Below are 18,974 nucleotides of genomic sequence, written 5' to 3'. Positions count from 1 at the left end.
ACAATCATAAGCCATCAAGGGAAAAGTGTTGTAGACTATGTGTTATGTAATGTTTCCACCTTTCAAAAGATCTGCAATGTTGATATCCACTCAAGAATTGAATCGGATCACCTCCCAATTACCTTTTCATTCATAGTGGGTAATTCTTCTGTACCGTCTGATATGCCAGACCCATGGCAACAGACAGCATGTAGCTCGTTACATAGATATGTGTGGAAACCAAATCTACTCAACTCTTTTGTTAACAGGTGGAAGCATACAAAGGTGAATGAAATGAAACATGCTTTTCAAAGAGCTCTAGACTTGGTACAAATTGACAAAGCATTGTCTGCTTTGACAGATATCTTTGCTTATGTAGGGAAAGCTATGCAACGCCCTTTTATGAACAACAAAAGTAAGGCACATTGTAAGTCTACGTGGTTTGACGATGAGTGTATCAGGTTTAAAAATAGAGTTCAATACAAACTCAGATTATTCAGATTAAGTCGCTCTGAAGAAGCTTTAACTGATTACAAAAATACGAAGCATGAATATAAAAACTTCATTGAGGAAAAGAAAACAAAATTCAAAAACCAGCAACAAAAAGAAATTTTGGACTGTTTGAAAAATCGCGACAGTAAAGGTTTCTGGTCAAGATTGAAGGAAGTCAAACATCAATTTCCAGTGAGATTTCATCAGACAATTGGTTTCAATACTTTGAAAATCTATTTCGAGTTGATATACCAGGTGGGGAGCCCACGTTGCAAAACCAAGTTGAGGTGAACTAAATCACCATCCATATTGGACTGCATTTTTTGATGCCGAGATAACACCAGAGGAAATTAAATCGAGTATTGATGCTCTTAAAAATGCCAAGGCTCCCGGTATTGATGGTTTTCCACCCGAATTTTTCAAAAACAGTCCAATTAATGAGTTGAGTGATATTTTGGTGAAGTTTTGCAACCTGATCTTGACCACTGGATCATTTCCACTCCAATGGGCATCCAGTCTTATTATTCCTATTTTTAAAAGGGAATAAAACTGATCCAGCAAATTACCGTGGTATTTCTTTACTTCCTATAATGAGTAAAGTTTTTTCTAAAGTTTTGCTCGAAAGGTTAAACTTTTGGGCTGAGGCTGAAAATGTTTTCCATCAAGAACAGGCCGGCTTCCGTAAAGGTTTCAGAACCACAGATAATGTTTTTATATTGGATACAGTTATCAATAAATATCTTTCATGGAAGCGTGGAAGGGTCTACAGGGTGTAACAATAAAATTTGTACAATTTTGAAAAAAGAATGACACAAGTATGCCGCTTATATTTTGGTTTGATATTTATATGTCTATCAAGATAATTTCTTTAGCCACCAGATAAGCTTTGTTCCAATAAAATCGATGGTATACAAGTGAAGAAAAGGCCAATTATGTAACCTAGCCTTAAAACCGCTTGGGCCACTTTTGTCTAAGTGTTACAAAAGTGACTGAATAAAGCACCGGGGAATAAAGTTGAACCATGGACCAGTTGGACGGTGCTCTTATGATAGGTAGTTTTAAACAATGGTATATTTCGAATTGGTAGAAATGATTACATAATAGAATATATCCTTGAGTTGTTGAAAGTCAAAACTAAGCACTGACATAATAACCTCATTTACTAGAAATCGTGGCTGCAGCTCAACAATTTCAACCCCAATTCACGTTGGAAGAGCGTATTTTTATGGTTGTGATATTCGATAGGACATGGAGTCAAGCAGAAACCATAAGATTGTTTATAGCTCATTTTCCAAACTCACGTCTTCCATCAAGGCATACAATTACATATAACTATGAGAAGTATGTAGAATTTGTTAACAGAACTTCTGGCAATAGTGGTCGCCCCAGAACAGCTAGAAGCCCAGCTGAAATTAATTTCAAAATTTTACTTATGGATGCAAAAACTGTTCCCAGTTTTACCAATAATATCTCAGGGATACGAGAAATTTCTTTATTTACAAGATAATTTAAAAGAAATTTCATGACTTCATTTATAGATTTTATAGAAATATTATATTATTATTCAGTTCGTGTTAATGATATTAAGAAACGCCACTTATAATTCTTTTGAGTCAGTTCTTTGATGTTTAATGTACGATAAGCCTATCAACGCGGTTCAAACTTGATATGCGCAAATATGGCAAAAGTGGCCCAACACGTTTTCTGGACGGTTTAATTAATTGGACATAACTTTTGAACACAAACTAGCAGAGAAACCAACTAAACGTTTTCTCTTAGCCTAGATATTACTGATTGTATTACATATAATATTTGTGCCATAACTCTTTTAGTTTTTCACAGAGAAGTCAAAATGGAATTGTACAAATTTTATTGTTACACCCTGTATATAGGCTTTGTAGATTTTCGTAAAGCTTTTGATTTAATAAATCATGATGCTCTATTATTTAAGCTGAAACGATATGGTATTACTGGTAATGTTCTTAATGTTTTGAGTTCAATGTATATGCAATTAAATGCTTGTGTCAGAACATCTACAAGTATAACAAATGTTTTTTCTTGTAAGGCTGGAGTTCAGCAAGGTTCTTTGCTGTCACCATTTTTATTCAAACTTTTTATAAACGATTTGAGTACACGACTGAACTCTGACGACACTGAAAAGTGCAGATAAATCAATGTTTTATCAGTCATCTACTATTTGCTGATGACTTAGCTCTTATAAGTGGCACTATCTTTGGTCTACAAAAACAACTTGATGTTCTAGCAGAATATTGTCATGAATGGGGCCTTTCAGTAAATATAGATAAAACTAAAATCATGGTATTTAAACGAGGTGGTGTTCTTAAACGTGCTGAGAAATGGTTTTATAAGGCAACAAGAATAGAAGTGGTCAATACCTTCAAGTACCTAGGTAATGTGTTTTCAAGTAATGGGAACTGGCTTAATGCACAGAAATCCACTGCATCGCAAGCTAACAAAGCTTTCTTTGGTCTCATAAAGATTTTGAAAAGCTATAGTCCTCTCCCTGTGGATGTTCTATTCAAGATTTTCGACACAAAAATAAGACCTATACTCCTTTTCGGTAGTGAACTTTGGGGAACATCTGAGTCCCAGATAATTGAAAGAGTACATATTAAGTTTTGTCGTTATGTTCTTGGTGTATCTAAATCATGTAAATCTATCCCACACTGTGCCATTCGTGGTGAACTTGGTAGAAATGCACTGTTGGTAAATTCACTTATTAACTGTATTAAGTATTGGTTTTACATTTTATCACTGGATAATAACAGGTTTTTAAGACAAAGTTATGAGTTTCAATACAAAAAGGCAGAGAATGGTAAAGAATGCTGGGCTATGAAGATCAAAAATATTCTGTACTCTTACGGTTTTGGTGAAATATGGATTGCTCAAGGTGTTGACAATGTAAATTATTTTATTGATGTTTTCAAACAGAGATGTAAAGATATTGATATACAAAATTGGCGAAATGCATTAAGTACATATTCATCACTTACATTTTATACTCAAATCAAAGAAAATCTAGTGGTGGAAGACTATTTATTGTGGCTGGAGAAACCATTTCATAAAATACTTCTGACCAAAGCCAGATTGGGTGTTCTTGAGTTAGAATATGTTCGTGGAATATGGTTTAAGGTTCCTCGAAATTTACGTATTTGTAAAATCTGCCACACTGGTGAAATTGAAGATTTGTATCATTTTGTATTAAAATGTCCTGCTTATGCTAATGAAAGAAATCGCTTATTGCCAGAGTGTATTCCAAATTTCAATTATTTTATTACTCTATTTCAGTCTAGAAATCAACAAACTATAATTTCATTATCAAAATTTATTTTTAATGCTCATAAAATCAGGCAAACTCTTTTGCCCCCTGGTGATGGGTAAATATATTGTACTGTACTTTATTGTATTGTAAGGCCGAAGGCCTATATATACTGAGAAATAAAATCTCTCCATATGGAGAGAACTGAACTGAACTGTAACCCTCTATACAGATTAATGATCGGTTTGTGCTGAGGTAATGAGCTATTTTTTAGAAATGATGAAATATGCTGTAATATGCTATAAGTAGTGATGATTATTCTAGAAGGGTAACAAATTAAATATAAGGCCTGGAGAGTAATTGATTTTTGCAGCATATTAGAGTTATAACAGAAAACTCTGTCAAACTCATATGTTAGCCTGTAGTGATACAAAAGTTATAAGTGTGTGAAGTCTTCAAACTTCAGTTTGCAGTTTTTGTATGTTGGAGAGATAAACAATACTTGGCTGCAATTATTAAGATTTTAAGATCCAAAAATCGACAACTTCTTCGCTAAGTGAACGATTTTACGGACTCGTTAATTGCATGGTCTTCACGCTTTATTGAATGGCGAGATGACTGGCAGCGCACAGTGTCATCGCCCCGATATCTTCATGGCAGAAATCGCCATGGTAGGTTGAATCTACAGCTACGCATGGCCATTTTGTTCCGACCTTTGAGACGCATAATGAGCCGAGGGACATCTGACTAAGGCTACTGACAATAGCCTGGTAATTGACCTCTCTGTGTGTGAGAGAGCATGTATACGCCATTGATGAGGTCAATGGTCATATGCTTTTAGACTGCTTGCACGAGTGAGTGCAGCTAGCCTTCGCTGCGCTATAGTTCGGCATATACAAAATTAGAAATTTTTGTCAGTTTTGAGTTCAAGACGCACGCGTCTTTCTCAAGACGCTAGCTAACGACTATCATATCCGTTGAACATATATATTCAAGTGCAAGGAACCAAATCTGGCTTCTTTAGACTAAATCAATTACGGGAGATATTCATCATTTTCTACCCGGTATCCAAAGATTTATCGTCAGAATAGAAATCGTGCATAGCACATTCACGTATATCGATCCCGGGTATTCATTTCAGTGTCTCTGCTGTATCATGTAATTATTAACCGGGCGATGTCGGTGTGCGGCGTATTTGTCTTCACAATTTGAATGTGTTCATAATACTTGTAATCATTATAGTCGTACAAATAGAAATTATACTTCATATTCACTGTTAATCCAAAATTAACTCAAACTCAAATTCAGGCCAGCGATCATTTCATGTTAGAGCTGTTCTCTCCTGAAACAGTTTCACCTTAAGGGATCTAGAATGAGCGTTTATGGCGTTTCGACAGTATTTTTTGTGGGACATGAGAGCACCTCAGACGTATCGAATTGCATTCTGAATACGAAGCATGTCTTTCTGATATCAAATAAGTTTCATTTTTTGGAATTCACGATATAATACAAATTTTATGACAAATTATTAAAATTTGATATTTTTCAAATTTTTGACATATAACAGTCCTCGAAATAAATTTAATAAATCTAATAATATATTCTTAAAGTGTATGTAGCAGGGAGGAAAAGCCGATGATCAATTGAAAATTTTGACCTTTCATATTGAAGATATGGATTTTTTCCCCAAAAGACCCTTTTTTTTTTTGTGTTTTGGGAAAAAAATCCATATCTTCAATACGAAAGGTCAAAATTTTCAATTGATCGTCGGCTTTTCATCCCACCTACATACACTTTTAAGTATAAATCATCAGATTTATAAAGTTTACTTCAAGTACTGTTAAATATCAAAAATATCAATTTTAATGATTTGCCATAAAATGTGTATTACATTGCGAATTTCAAAAATCAAAAATTTTGATATCAGAAGGACATTCTTCGTATTCAGAATGCAATTCGATATGTCTGATGTGCTCTAATGTCCCACAATAAATACTGTCCAAACGTTCATACCCCTTCCCTTAAATGTGTAAAGAATTATAAAAAACCGACTATTATAGCTAGCCCGCTCATTCTTCTCTTTATTGAGGGTAAAACAGCATCAGTGACAAGCACTGTTTTTCAAGCTTCATTTCAGTTGAAATATCATAATATGATTTTACAAAATTTGCAAAATTACAAGGTAATAATCGCATAATTACATGTACATGATATAAACAAAACACATCAAACACATAATTACAAAATCAAATAATCAATCATTGTAAAATTCAAGTTAAAAAGTTAAACAAATATATAAACCATTAATGGTAAATATTGACCATACCCAAAAAAAAAAAAGAAATAGGCCTGGACCAAAATCATGGTTTGTATTCTAAATTGACTCAAAGACATGTTTTTTACCATAAGCTTATGTATTTGAGCTTGCATGTATTTGATAAACGATTTTATGCTGTGTACTTTTGAACACTCGAAAATGACATTTTAATTTAAAATTTAGTTTAAAAAAATCTTTTAAAAAACATCATACCGCATTCGTTTTTGAAACTGCCATGGGCTTTGAGACATAACAATTTTTTAGCCTTATAATAATTTATAAACGTACCTGATACCACACACTGTAAATGAAACGCATTCATTAATGTGACAAATGTTATGATTCGAACAATGAGGATGCGACACTTGACTTTAGAAAGTAATTCCATCCTGAAATCACGAAATGGCGCGAATGAAGTTGTCATGTTGCACGACACAAGTCTAACTGCAGTTCACTGTGATCATCTCCTAACTTTCAGATGATGATCACTGATTATATAATAATACAATCAGTGATAGCAGCACTTTACTCTCTCCACAATCCACCCACAGTGTGCAATCCGCAGAAAGCTGAATCTTGGTCGGGGATCAAGTTACCTCGGAAATTTTTATACCACGATAGGAATTGCTTTATTCCGTGTTGGAGGTAACTTGATTTTTGACCAAGATTCTGCTCCACCTACTACTCCGGACATCAACAATATACCTCACCGGTAAATTTCCGATATTGGTATGACCCGAGTTGTCTCACACGCAGAACGCTAGTCAGTCGATGAGTATTGTTAAACAAGACCCAGTCAGTCATTAGGCGCTTGAGACGATCGAATTCGGTGTTGCAATTAGCAGAATTTTTAGTACATGTTTTCACTTCATAATTAATTTTCTCGGTCAAATGAAAAACAATAATCTTCATTTCTTCGGTAAATGTCACAGGAAAACTATAATGCTTGGTACTGTATATTTTTTTAAAGCCCTGGTGTTACACTTAGGAGTGAAATTTGGGCTTCTAGTCTAAGATTTTCGATTTTCACAGGCTTCAACTTGCCCCGTGAGATTTTTTTAGGTCAACGTTTTTGCTTTCCAAAGCACATCATATAGGGCTATATGTCATAGTTTTGTCAGAATTTCGGTTTTGATTGCACCATTGTTCAATTCCGACTACCAATTTTGTCAAAATCAACTCGCAAATGTACCCATGTATGGATGATTTTGCAAGCTACAATAGAAATATCGATTATTTCTGCTGGTTATATTAGAAATGAAGTACTGGTTGGACATTTTGGCAGTCGCAAGTGAAAAAAGGTGAAATCAAAACGGATATTCTGACAAAACTTTAATAGGTCCACACGATGTGCCTTACAGATGTGGGAAATATCTTTCTTTAGCGAACTATATTAGTTTCAAACGCAAACAAATACATTCCTATAAAAGCTCACGGGCGAAGTTGAGGCCTGTATAAATCAAAAATCTTACACTGAAGGACACAACTGACATTACTGACATGACATGACTATGCATAACAATAGAAGCTGGTCAGTGGCGTACTGAGTGTCTATTATGGTCCGATGCATGCCATACGTCAATTCGTTGAAATTTCACTTTCATTTTGCTTTGGCCACGTCACGGACGACTTTGGTTACAGAATTCATTTTGCGAGTCCTGGTACATTTCTAATAGTTTGTATTAATCAATATAAATAAAATTACCATTTCTAGGCTTAGGAACCGGGGGCTTAGGGGGCTTAGCCCACTTAAAAATTTGGGTGCGGGCTCGAATATCCATCAGCCCCCAGCTCCTCCACCCAATAATTCCAGATGAAGTGAAAAAAAATCATCATAAACCAGTAAGAATGGGTGTATATGACGTATTTTTTGCTCAATTTTCTGACCCCCTGGGGCATCCCCAGAATGGGTCATCAACAAAATTTCATTTTCTCAGCCCCCTGTTGAAAATCTCCCTAAGCCACTGTTCTACAAAGCCAATAAACAGGCTTTAGATATTCATAACAGAAACATTTTCTTCACTCAGTGATCACTTTTATTGAACCTGTTTATTTTAATTTCGTACTACTATTATTTTCATGGATTCGTTCTTTATTCTCAGTCATTTCAAATGTAGTTTACTTAAGGGATCTAAAATGAGCGTTTATTGCGTTTCGACAGTATTTTTTGTGGGACATGAGAGAACCTCAGACCTATCGAATTGCATTCTGAATACGAAGCATGTCTTTCTGATATCAAATAATTTTCATTTTTTGAAAATTACAATATAATACAAATTTTATGACAAATTATAAAAATTTGATATTTTTCAAATTTTTGATATATAACAGTCCTCGAAGTAAATTATATAAATCTAATGATATATTCTTAAAGTGTATGCAGCAGAGAGGAAAAGCCGACGGTCAATTGAAAATTTTGACCTTTCATATTGAAGATATGGATTTTTTTCCCAAAAAGACCTAATTTTTTTGGTGTTTTGGGAAAAAAATCCATATCTTCAATACGAAAGGTCAAAATTTTCAATTGATCGTCGGCTTTTCATACCACCTACATACACTTTAAGTATAAATCATCAGATTTATAAAGTTTACTTCAAGTACTGTTAAATATAAAAATTATCAATTTTTAATGATTTGCCATAAAATGTGTATTAAATTGCGAATTTCAAAAAATCAAAATTATTTGATATCAGAATGACATTCTTCGTATTCATAATGCAATTCGATATGTCTGATGTGCTCCAATGTCCCAAAATAAATAATGTCCAAACGTTCATACCCCAGCCCTTAAGTGTATCCTTCAATACTGCTGCAATGCGAGGTCGCCTGCTTCTGACGATGTGTCTTATTTCTTCTTGCTCAATGCTGTTCTCAAAAGGATGCGGTGGAAACCCTATCTACCATGTGGCTGTGTCTAGCTTGATGGACTTGTTAGCCATCTTCTTCTGAGGTTCTGTTTTGTTTTTCATGCTTTCCATCGATTAACCACGCGACAAACATAATAATAATAATAATAATAATAATAATAATAATAATAATAATAATAATAATAATAATAATAAAGATCACATGTAATGCAACGGTATCTGTCTAAAAGAACATGCTTATGGCGATTTGACAATCGGAGCAGTTCTACTTAGTTCATTTAGATTCTGGCTCCGAATGAGTTGCTTGAGACCCTTATTTTGCCTTGGACCATCTCCGTAAGACCATACTAAAACCGTCACCGTATACCTACCTTCAAAATGTAGGTAATTAACGTGAACAGGTTGGCTTTAACAGGCATCTGTTTTATTTTGTCATTTGAGAGCTCTAGTATCTTAATAAATAATGAGCAGGGATGCTACGAACTAATAATCATGGAAGTAAGAGACACTCTTTTTTCCATGTCATAATATAGGCATAAAGAGACTGGATTTTCATTATCAAGAAATCAGAGCCATAATATGACAAAAGTTAACTTTATTGTTATGATGAATTCGAAACACAAAACCTGTAATTAAAATTGTAAATCAAAAAAGCCTATATAATAATGCATAGAAAGGTGAGCAGTTCATTCACTTAAGGGAAGGGGTATGAACGTTTGGACAATATTTATTGTGGGACATTAGAGCACATCAGACATATCGAATTGTATTCTGAATACGAAGAATGTCATTCTGATATCAAATAATTTTGATTTTTTGAAATTCGCAATGTAATACACATTTTATGGCAAATCATTAAAAATAGATATTTTTGATATTTAACAGTACTCGAAGTAAACTTTATAAATCTGATGATTTATACTTAAAGTGTATGTAGGTGGGATGAAAAGCCGACGATCAATCGAAAAATTTGACCTTTCGTATTGAAGAAAGGATTTTTTTCCCAAAACACCAAAAAATATTAGGGCTTTTTGGAAAAAAAATCCATATCTTCAATATGAAAGGTCAAAATTTGCAATTGATCGTCGGCTTTTCCTCCCAGCTACATACACTTTAAGAATATATCATTAGATTTATCAAATTTACTTCGAGGACTGATAAATATCAAAAATGGGAAAAATATCAATTTTTTATAATTTGTCATAAAATTTGTATTATATTGTGATTTTCAAAAAATGAAAATTATTTGATATCAGAAAGACATGCTTCGTATTCAGAATGCAATTAGATACGTCTGAGGTGCTCTCATGTCCCCTAAAAAATACTGTCGAAACGCTCAAAACGCTCATTCCAGATCCCTTAATATCCTTTCCTTTTTCTCTTCAGGCTTCCCTTTTAGTTTCGCAAATAAATCTTGATTTTCCTGAGAGGGGAGGGGGCATAGTTTCACCATCCTAATTATTGTTACATGACTTATGACTTACATCACATGATATTCGCAATATAAAAAGTGGATCTGCATGTGATACTGCAATACCAACTTTGACATCCCTCTCTTGACACTTTATTTCAATAATTTTGAAATGTCCTATTTACAATTCCCTAGTGTATATAAGGCGCTTCGTCGTGTTTATTTAATTGGTCTGAAGATGGCACTCCCTAGATTTTCAAAAGCTCAGAAAAGGACTTCGCTATAGGGAAGATCCAACCTTACTCATTTTTACCATTCTAGAGTACCAAGTAATTTCAAATAATACCAATCATTTTGATTTGAAGCAGGAACCGTTATTTATCACGCGCGCACTCTTGAACTTCTGACCAGGAAATTTGAAGTTCCAATAACAAAGTCATTATACTCTCATTAACTGTTGATATAAAGGAAATGCGTGCATGAAAAGCTATGAAAGAATAATCAGTTTCCTCTTGTAGCGAGCAATGGTTCCCCATTGTGTTTGTTTCTTCTTGTGCAGGATACACAGCCCTTTACCTACCCATATGAAAGCAGTTTCTGTTCCGCCACATTCACCACAATCAACTTCCAGAAGTGTATATGAAATGATATTGCAAAACCACATCGCTGTAGCTTTTGCAGTATTTCAATCGTCAACGGGAAAGAAGAAATATCAATTCATTCTGACGTGAATCCTTACTGATGTGACGAATGTCACAAAACTTTCGCAAGAAACATTCGCTAAAAAGTCACAAGTCTATACAAATTTGAAAATGTTCAAGTGTCAGTTTTGCTCATTGACCTATCATACGCGGAAAGTTCGAGACTCGCACCAAAATTTCCATACGAAATGAATGTAGTGTTTGGCCAGCAAAATAGATCTACAAAAAAACGTTTCAAAACGTAAAAAGGGGCCAAAGTTTAAAAAATCTTTCCTGTGTGGCTTTTCACCCTTTTTTAAACTTGGTCCCATTCAGTAAAGTAGTAATAGCATGAAGAACGAGTCCTAATTTCTACAATTATTAGGTTTAAGACTGTTCAAAAGCATAGGCTATGTATTATCAAAATCATTTGACGGTCTATGTTTTATTATATTGCGTGTTCATAGAGAGTAGTAGAGTATTATATATACTTAGCAAATTGACTGTCTGTCAACTTGCATATAGGCCCTACATCTGTACATGAGGCGCAGAATCGCACAAGACGATGAAGAATTTAACAAAGTGAGTATTTGCTACTTTTGCTTAAATCAAAATACATTATAACGTCTTTACGGAAAAACTTCAATCACGCACGAACATTAATTCATTTACTCTACAAAATGAACACTGACAACTAAGAAAACAAACAAGTAGCCTAAAGATGACTTCATATGGGTCTTTAGAAACTTTCATAAATGGGACCAAGTTTAAAAAAGGGTGAAAAGCCACACAGGAAAGATTTTTTTAAACTTTGGCCCCTTTTTACGTTTTGAAACGTTTTTTGGTAGATATTAATTCTTTTTTTGAGGTAAAAAAATATTGTGCAGTAAGTGGGTTCTTTGTAGCCATGCGAGGCGAACTAGTTGGATATCCATATTTCGCGGTTAATGGTTCTTTATAGCCCTGCGGGGCAAACTAGTTGGATATCCATATTTCGCGATGAGTGGTTTTTGAAGCTTCGAGGGCAAACTAGTTGGATATCCATATTTCGCGGTTTGTGGTTCTTTTTTAGCCCTGCGGGCAAACTAGTTCGATATCCTCATTTCGCGGTTAGTGGTTTTGACGACCCGTAACCACCCCAATCACCTGCATGGGGTAAGAATTATTAAAAAAATTAATAGCTGAACCCAATAGTTCAGCGAGGGACTGGAAACGACATATTGATGACTATATATAGAGTGTATTCAATAAACCCAAGCAGAACGAGAGCTGCTAAGTAACCGTTATCCGAACCATAAACACATGCATGATCAGACAACGAGTGTTCAATTTCCTCATAGCTTCCCACGTTGTACACACGTCAGTCGAATTTGGCGGTGTTGGTTTGTTAGCCCTCCAAGCTATAACATCGTTCACTTTGTGTTGAACTTTGTATGTGGGCCTCACTGTAATAACATAAAGATCAGTCTGATCAGTGTGATATCATTTCAAGAGGTCACTTCACATGATTAAGCTAAACAGCCTAATTCGGCCCTGATTTGGTAAAATGATCTAACTTGAAATTAAAATCGCTGTTTCAAGAAAAAGAGCTTTAAAGTTTGAACACTTGACGTTTTTCTTTTTGAATAAAATAAATTATTAAACAGATCTAATGTCTTAGAAAATATATAAATCTCATTATTTGGTGCAGCAAAAAGTTAGGAGTCCCACGTAACATCGCATGGTAAAAAGTGAAAAGTAACTGAACAAAATGGTGTTCAGATCACTAGCGTTGGTTGAAGGAACAACATACAGGGTGTCCCAAAAAAAAGAGGCCCCACATTGCGCCCTCTTTTTCTCCTATTTCTGAAACGTTGATCAAATATATTTTGGTATGTAAAGAAACCCTTAATTGTTAGCTTTAATAAACCAAAACAATTCTTTCAATCGGCTCACAATTTTTGAAGATATGCCCTCTTTAAGAAATGTACCCGTTTTTCACTCTGTCCACGGATGAGGTTTGGCTACATCAAAGATTTAAACGAAACACACGGTTAATGACATGGATAGATAATAGCATCAGTCTTGAGAAAGCATTCACAATAAGCGAGGATCACCAGCTAGCTTCAAACATCTTCGCAACCCCGTATTACTGCTGCATTCGCAAGTATCCGGCGCACAAGGCCTTACGGATGGTACGCAACGCAATTAATGCAATGAGAACTAGAGCTGAAACCTGTATTCGTCACGGAGGCAACCAGGTAGAGGGCAGAGCAGCACAGTAAACTCACTTCAAAAGAACTAAAGACAAACTAAACAGCCCTTTTCAGGGCTACCTTTTATTCCAAAAAGAGAAATGACATGTTGTCAATAAAAAGAAAGCAAGAAACGAGAAAAACATAAGTAATTGCAAGTATAGCAAAAGAAGTCACATCCCACATCAATTTCGCCCAAATTAATGACACTTAACAAAATCCATAACCCATAAGCCCACCGGTAAAGCCCATTCCCTTAAATAAAGTTGTTATTTTATAAAGTTATCATCAAGGAATGTTTTATATTCATGCATGGTATATGCACTTTTCAATCTTTGAAGTAGCCAAACCTCATCCGTGGACAGAGTGAAAAACAGGTACATTTCTTTAAAAGGACATATCTTCAAAAGTTATGAACCGATTGAAATAATTGTTTTGGTGTATTAAAGCTAACGATTGAAGGTTTCTTTACATACCAAAATATATTTGATCAACTTTTCAGAAATAGGAGAAAAAGAGGGCGCAATGTGGGGCCTCTTTTTTTTGGGACACCCTGTACAATCAATCAATCAATTTATTTCATCCATTCATATACATGACGGCACCCTTGCTGGCCCTGATAGCATCGGACTTAATGTCCAAATTTCTGCATTCAAACTTTAATTTCCTTTTGGTACGCCCTGCCCATTTGGTAGATCTTCATTCTCTCCATTATAGCTGTTTTTGTATTAATTTCTTTCTTTCTTTCTTTCTTTCTCCCCTTCTTTGTTTCTCTCTTTGTTTCTTACCTCCTTTCTTTCGTTTTTTTTCTTTCTTTCTATCATAGGCCTACTTTCATTATTCCTTTCCTTTTTAGTTCTTTTTCTGTTCTTTATTTCTTTCTTCTCTTTTCATTTTCCTTCCTTGCTCTTTTCCTTTCTTTCTTTCTTTCTTCCTTTCTTTCTTTCTTTCTTTCTTTTTCTTTCTTTCTTTCTTTCTTTCTTTCTTTCTTTCTTTCTTTCTTTCTTTCTTTCTTTCTTTCTTTCTTTCTTTCTTTCTTTCTTTCTTTCTTTCTTTCTTTCTTTCTATTTTCTCTTTCTTGTTCGGTCCAATAACTTTCTCGGCAACTTCACGGACCGCTGTTTCGAAGGTCTCATACCTGTCAGAGATGGGTGTGGTGTCATCCATGCTCAAGATCTGGAATCTGTTTGATAGCTCCAGCTGAAATTCCTCCTTTGTATCAGGATCTTGCAACTTCTTCCAGTTGAATTTTGGTCTCTTGCAAGGTTTTCCTTTGCTAGTTCGCAGACTGGCAGCTAGACGGATGCTCACAATACGATGATCGGAGTCCACTTCTACTGAGTTGTATGCTCGACAGTTGCGGAGAGAATTTACCCACTTGCTGTTTATTAGTATGTGATCTAGCTGTGCATGGGTTGATCCAGCTGGATGGGTCCAAGTCCAGAAACGGTTCCTGGGTTGCAGGAATCTCAACTGGGCTGGTCTGAGATTGTACTCCTGGCAGGTGTTGACCAGACGCTCACCATTGTCATTTGTTGAATCATGGTAGCAATGTGGACCAATGACCCAAGGATGGGAAAGATGACTGTCTGTTCCTATTCTGGCATTAAAATCGCCGAGGATGAGATGGATGTTGTGTCTTTTCATACCATCCAGGTGGTCAGATAGAGATGAATAGAATTCATCCTTGTCAGAAGATGTTGCGCGCTCAGTGGGTGCATATACAACAGTGATGCTGAGCTGAGGGTTGCCATGGAATGTTACAAATAGTATCCTCTCGGAAACAGCTTCAACACTCTTAAGACATCTGTGAATGTGCTTGGACATGACCAGGCCAACTCCTCCGTGCCTTTGCTTGGTAGCAGAACTGAATGATAAAACCCAGTTCCTATCATCTGACCATCATCGGTTGGGCTTGGTGTAATGAGACGATGTTCTTGAATTCCGGCAATGTCAATACCTGCATCAGCACAGCCCATGAATAGCTGATGCATTTTCCCTTGTTGATTTACAGTACGGACATTATAAGTAGATATTACAAGAGATTTGAAGGTAGACAGGCGACAATAATCAGGGCCAACAGTTCGTGATGGTGTGCCGAGTTCCCGCTGGTCCGTCATGAAGTCAACAGTAGACTGTGTGAAATGATTTATGTACCCATTAATACTGGAATTCAGCGCCTTTACCCTAGTATGTGGAATAAGAACTCCCATCCTCTACGAAACTTAGAACGGAAGCTCCAATCCAAAAACAACACCAGACAATAAATCAAGCTACCAAGCCAACTAATTTAGCTCACCTTTCCTAACCAGCTGTGTTGCGAAAGGAAGTTTCAAGGTAGAGAAGGTAGACAGATAGAAGGATGAAAAGTAGAAAAGGATGAAATATAGAGTAGTGTAGGTAAGAGCATCCAAAAGGGACAAAATATAGTACCCATTTGGAGAAAAACCAGCATAGATGGAAAGAATTGGCAAAAAGTGCCAAAATGCTGGTAAAAGGTAATTTTCAGCTCCTCGACACTGGGATAAGGTGTCTTCCTTATCCCAGTTAACATGCCAGTTATCCCAGTTAACATCCCAGTTATCCAAATTAACATAAAATATTAAAATTATGACCTTTTAGCCTTTTTTGCTGCCTTTGGAGGCAATTTTTTTTTCGGTGAAGTTGTCTTTTTTCAGTTTCAATGTATACCTTTATACACAGCTGGGTAGGGGAACATTTTTTTTGCTCATCAGTGAGGCAATTTTTTTTTACTCATCAGTGAGGCAAATTTTTTTTACTCATCAGTGAGGCAATTTTTTTAAAAACTCCCTAGCCCCCCCCCCGATAATATCTAATGGTGCGCCCCTTATTATTGTTCATCCAGTATAAGGTGCAACATGACCCCATCCATTAATCTCATACACCGTGTCAACTGTTTCATCTTTCTCTAAATGACCTCTTATAAATAACGTCATGTTCTACCATATAGTTGACAACATGACCTTTGCACCCTCTTATTTGCATCCATGCATTTTGGCGTAGGGCATGTTCCACCTTGGTATACAATTCACAAATTACTTTTCTGCGTCATTTTTTTTACAAGGGCATCGATAATTTGAAAATAAAAATGCTATATTCGGATTATAAAGATCTCTCCACATAATAATATTCTGATCTGAATCCGTATCCAAATGTCCTTAAGATTGATAATGCTTGATAGCGATCTTGTAAAGAATGTCAAACTGTCCTAAATAATGACCATCAAACTGTCCTATATCAAGGCACGGTATTCCCACAAACTCAATGAAGGAATCTCCATCCACCAACTTGGCCAGTGGTTTAAATTTATTACATTTTAGAACGTGATGAATGACCCCTGATGTCGTGTTCCTGATCAAAAACAACCCAATCACACGGCATGAGTGTTTCTTGCCGGCCCCTTCTGCAGGCCTACTCTGAAAGGTAAGATATGGGGATCCCTGTGAGTTTTTGCGGAACACGACAATCCTGTAAAGTTTCTCTTCTTGATTTTGCTTATACACAAAAGTAAAATCGCATCTCATAGTGGAGTTGTCTTCCGGGTTGGGTATGGAGCAATTCAAAGTTGCTGAATTGAGTTGAGTAGCCGAGCATTTTTGAAAGTTAATGTTTTTCGTACCAGCATTTTTCACATAAATTCTTCTCGTCTTTACGGCAAGACAGAATTCCGTTTCAAAAGACCGAAGTCCTATAGCATCTGAAATGAACTCTTCTAAAACTCCTTGATCTCCATCTTCCTTCAACAATTTGGCCATATTTGATATTCTTACTTTTTTTCAGCTCGTCCGTGGTCATGTTTCGGAATTCAATATGTTGCAGAATCTGTATCAAACCCGTTCCATCCCTCAGAAGCTCTTGAACGTAAAATGACGTAAGCCACTTTTCTACCGCCATGAAAACATCAAACTCTGTTTCAACAACAACATCCTCTCGTTCCAAAATGGCAAGCATTTGCTTCGTTGTCAAATCCAAATCAAATTCACCTAAAATCATAAATGCTTGTTTCAAATTCCAGCAGATGACATCGTAACATCTATCTGACACTGGCGTAAGTTTCAAATCTTCGGCAATCTTGAGCCACGATAATGCTCTTCTGACGTTTCCATCAATTAATGTCTCCGCAAACTTACAGCACAGATCTTTTAAGGCGGTTACTTCATATTTATCTGCGAGGGTTACAAGGGGTACGACGTTGTCGGCGTTTAAGAGAATCGCTCCTTTCTTACCACCATAGATAAAATCGAGAAATATCGGAAACACTTCCTGACATTTTTTTGTTTCGTTTAACGTAGCTCGTTTTTCCTCACTTTCCTTCCATTTACCATTAAACATTTGTCGAAACACAGCACTAGCATTGGACAAAATCAGCTTATGCGTATAGTAACAATTGGACCCGCGTTTGGAACCGACTTGGAGGATTATATCCGATGACTCACGATCGTGCCGAAGTTTTTCGAAATTTTCCGATACGACCCGAGAACAATTGATATGGTATGCGCTTTCTTCCACTCCCTTCACCTTATGCTTTGAATCAGCCATCTGCATAAGAATAAACATTTGAAATCAAAACTCTATTATAGACCTTTTCCCCTCTTTCCCATCATGCACTTTTCCAGGGGGAGGGGTATGAGTGTCGCAAAATACATCATCTCCCCGGGGGAGTACAGAGTTATGTTCATTACATTCTGGAATACGGACATTTTGACTGGTGCCTTCATCAAAAAAAAAAGGAATCACCGATAATCATGATAATGGCGCACGATCACTACCTTTCAGGGTCAAAAAACAACATTTCTATGCCTTATTGACATGGTGTCGTCGCCAAAAAAAGTTTCCTCTTATTGAAACCTAACTTTGTATACATTTTATAGACCTAGAGGTGAAAAACTAATGACGGGACACGCAGTGATATTTTGTCGGCGTCCGTTTCACTTTTTTTTTGGAGATGAAAATAAAACGTAAACAAAATCTCTTACACAGATGTTCTGCATCGCTCCGTAACTGCATCACTCGTGTATTCAATAATTGCATAATTAGTAACATCGATGGCCTTTACGATAATCCGCATATATGGAATCAGTATCCCCATACTAAGACAAAATAATTGCAGAGACCATCGGATGCACACGATCTATGAGGTTGATGAACTACGTCATACCCCCTGGAATAATGCATTGTGGGATAGAGGGGGAAAAGGTCAATAGGCGAACAGGACTACGGATATTACTTTAAACATTAATTTAACGTCTGGAACATGATAAATGAAATTGTTGATTTCAATAAAATTAATACTGCTAGGCCTATACAGACAGCAAAAGATAAAGCACCAGTTATTTTCACCCTGTATTAAGGGATCTAAAATGAGCGTTTATTGCGTTTCGACAGTATTTTTTGTGGGACATGAGAGCACCTCAGACCTATCGAATTGCATTCTGAATACGAAGCATGTCTTTCTGATATCAAATAATTTTCATTTTTGAAAATCACAATATAATACAAATTTTATGACAAATTATAAAAATTTTATATTTTTCAAATTTTTGATATATAACAGTCCTCGAAGTGAATTATATAAATCTAATGATATATTCTTAAAGTGTATGTAGCAGGAAGGAAAAGCCTACGGTCAATTGAAAATTTTGACCTTTCATATTGAAGATATGGATTTTTTCCCAAAAAGACCTAATTTTTTT

At 35.8% G+C, this 18,974-nt stretch overlaps 1 protein-coding gene across 1 annotated transcript; it reads right to left on the bottom strand.

Annotated features, from left to right (window-relative positions):
* Positions 1 to 16,953: 16,953 nt before the first annotated feature.
* Positions 16,954 to 17,820, bottom strand: LOC140172457 (BTB/POZ domain-containing protein 17-like). Its single transcript, XM_072195603.1, has one exon. It carries the CDS (start codon positions 17,818 to 17,820, stop codon positions 16,954 to 16,956), a length of 867 nt encoding a protein of 288 aa, XP_072051704.1.
* Positions 17,821 to 18,974: the final 1,154 nt, after the last annotated feature.

Source organism: Amphiura filiformis, chromosome 16 (assembly GCF_039555335.1).
Source record: "Amphiura filiformis chromosome 16, Afil_fr2py, whole genome shotgun sequence".
Classification (NCBI taxonomy): domain Eukaryota; kingdom Metazoa; phylum Echinodermata; class Ophiuroidea; order Amphilepidida; family Amphiuridae; genus Amphiura; species Amphiura filiformis.
The sequence above is the reverse complement of the archived record's forward strand: the minus strand, read 5'-3'. Positions and strand labels throughout refer to the sequence as shown.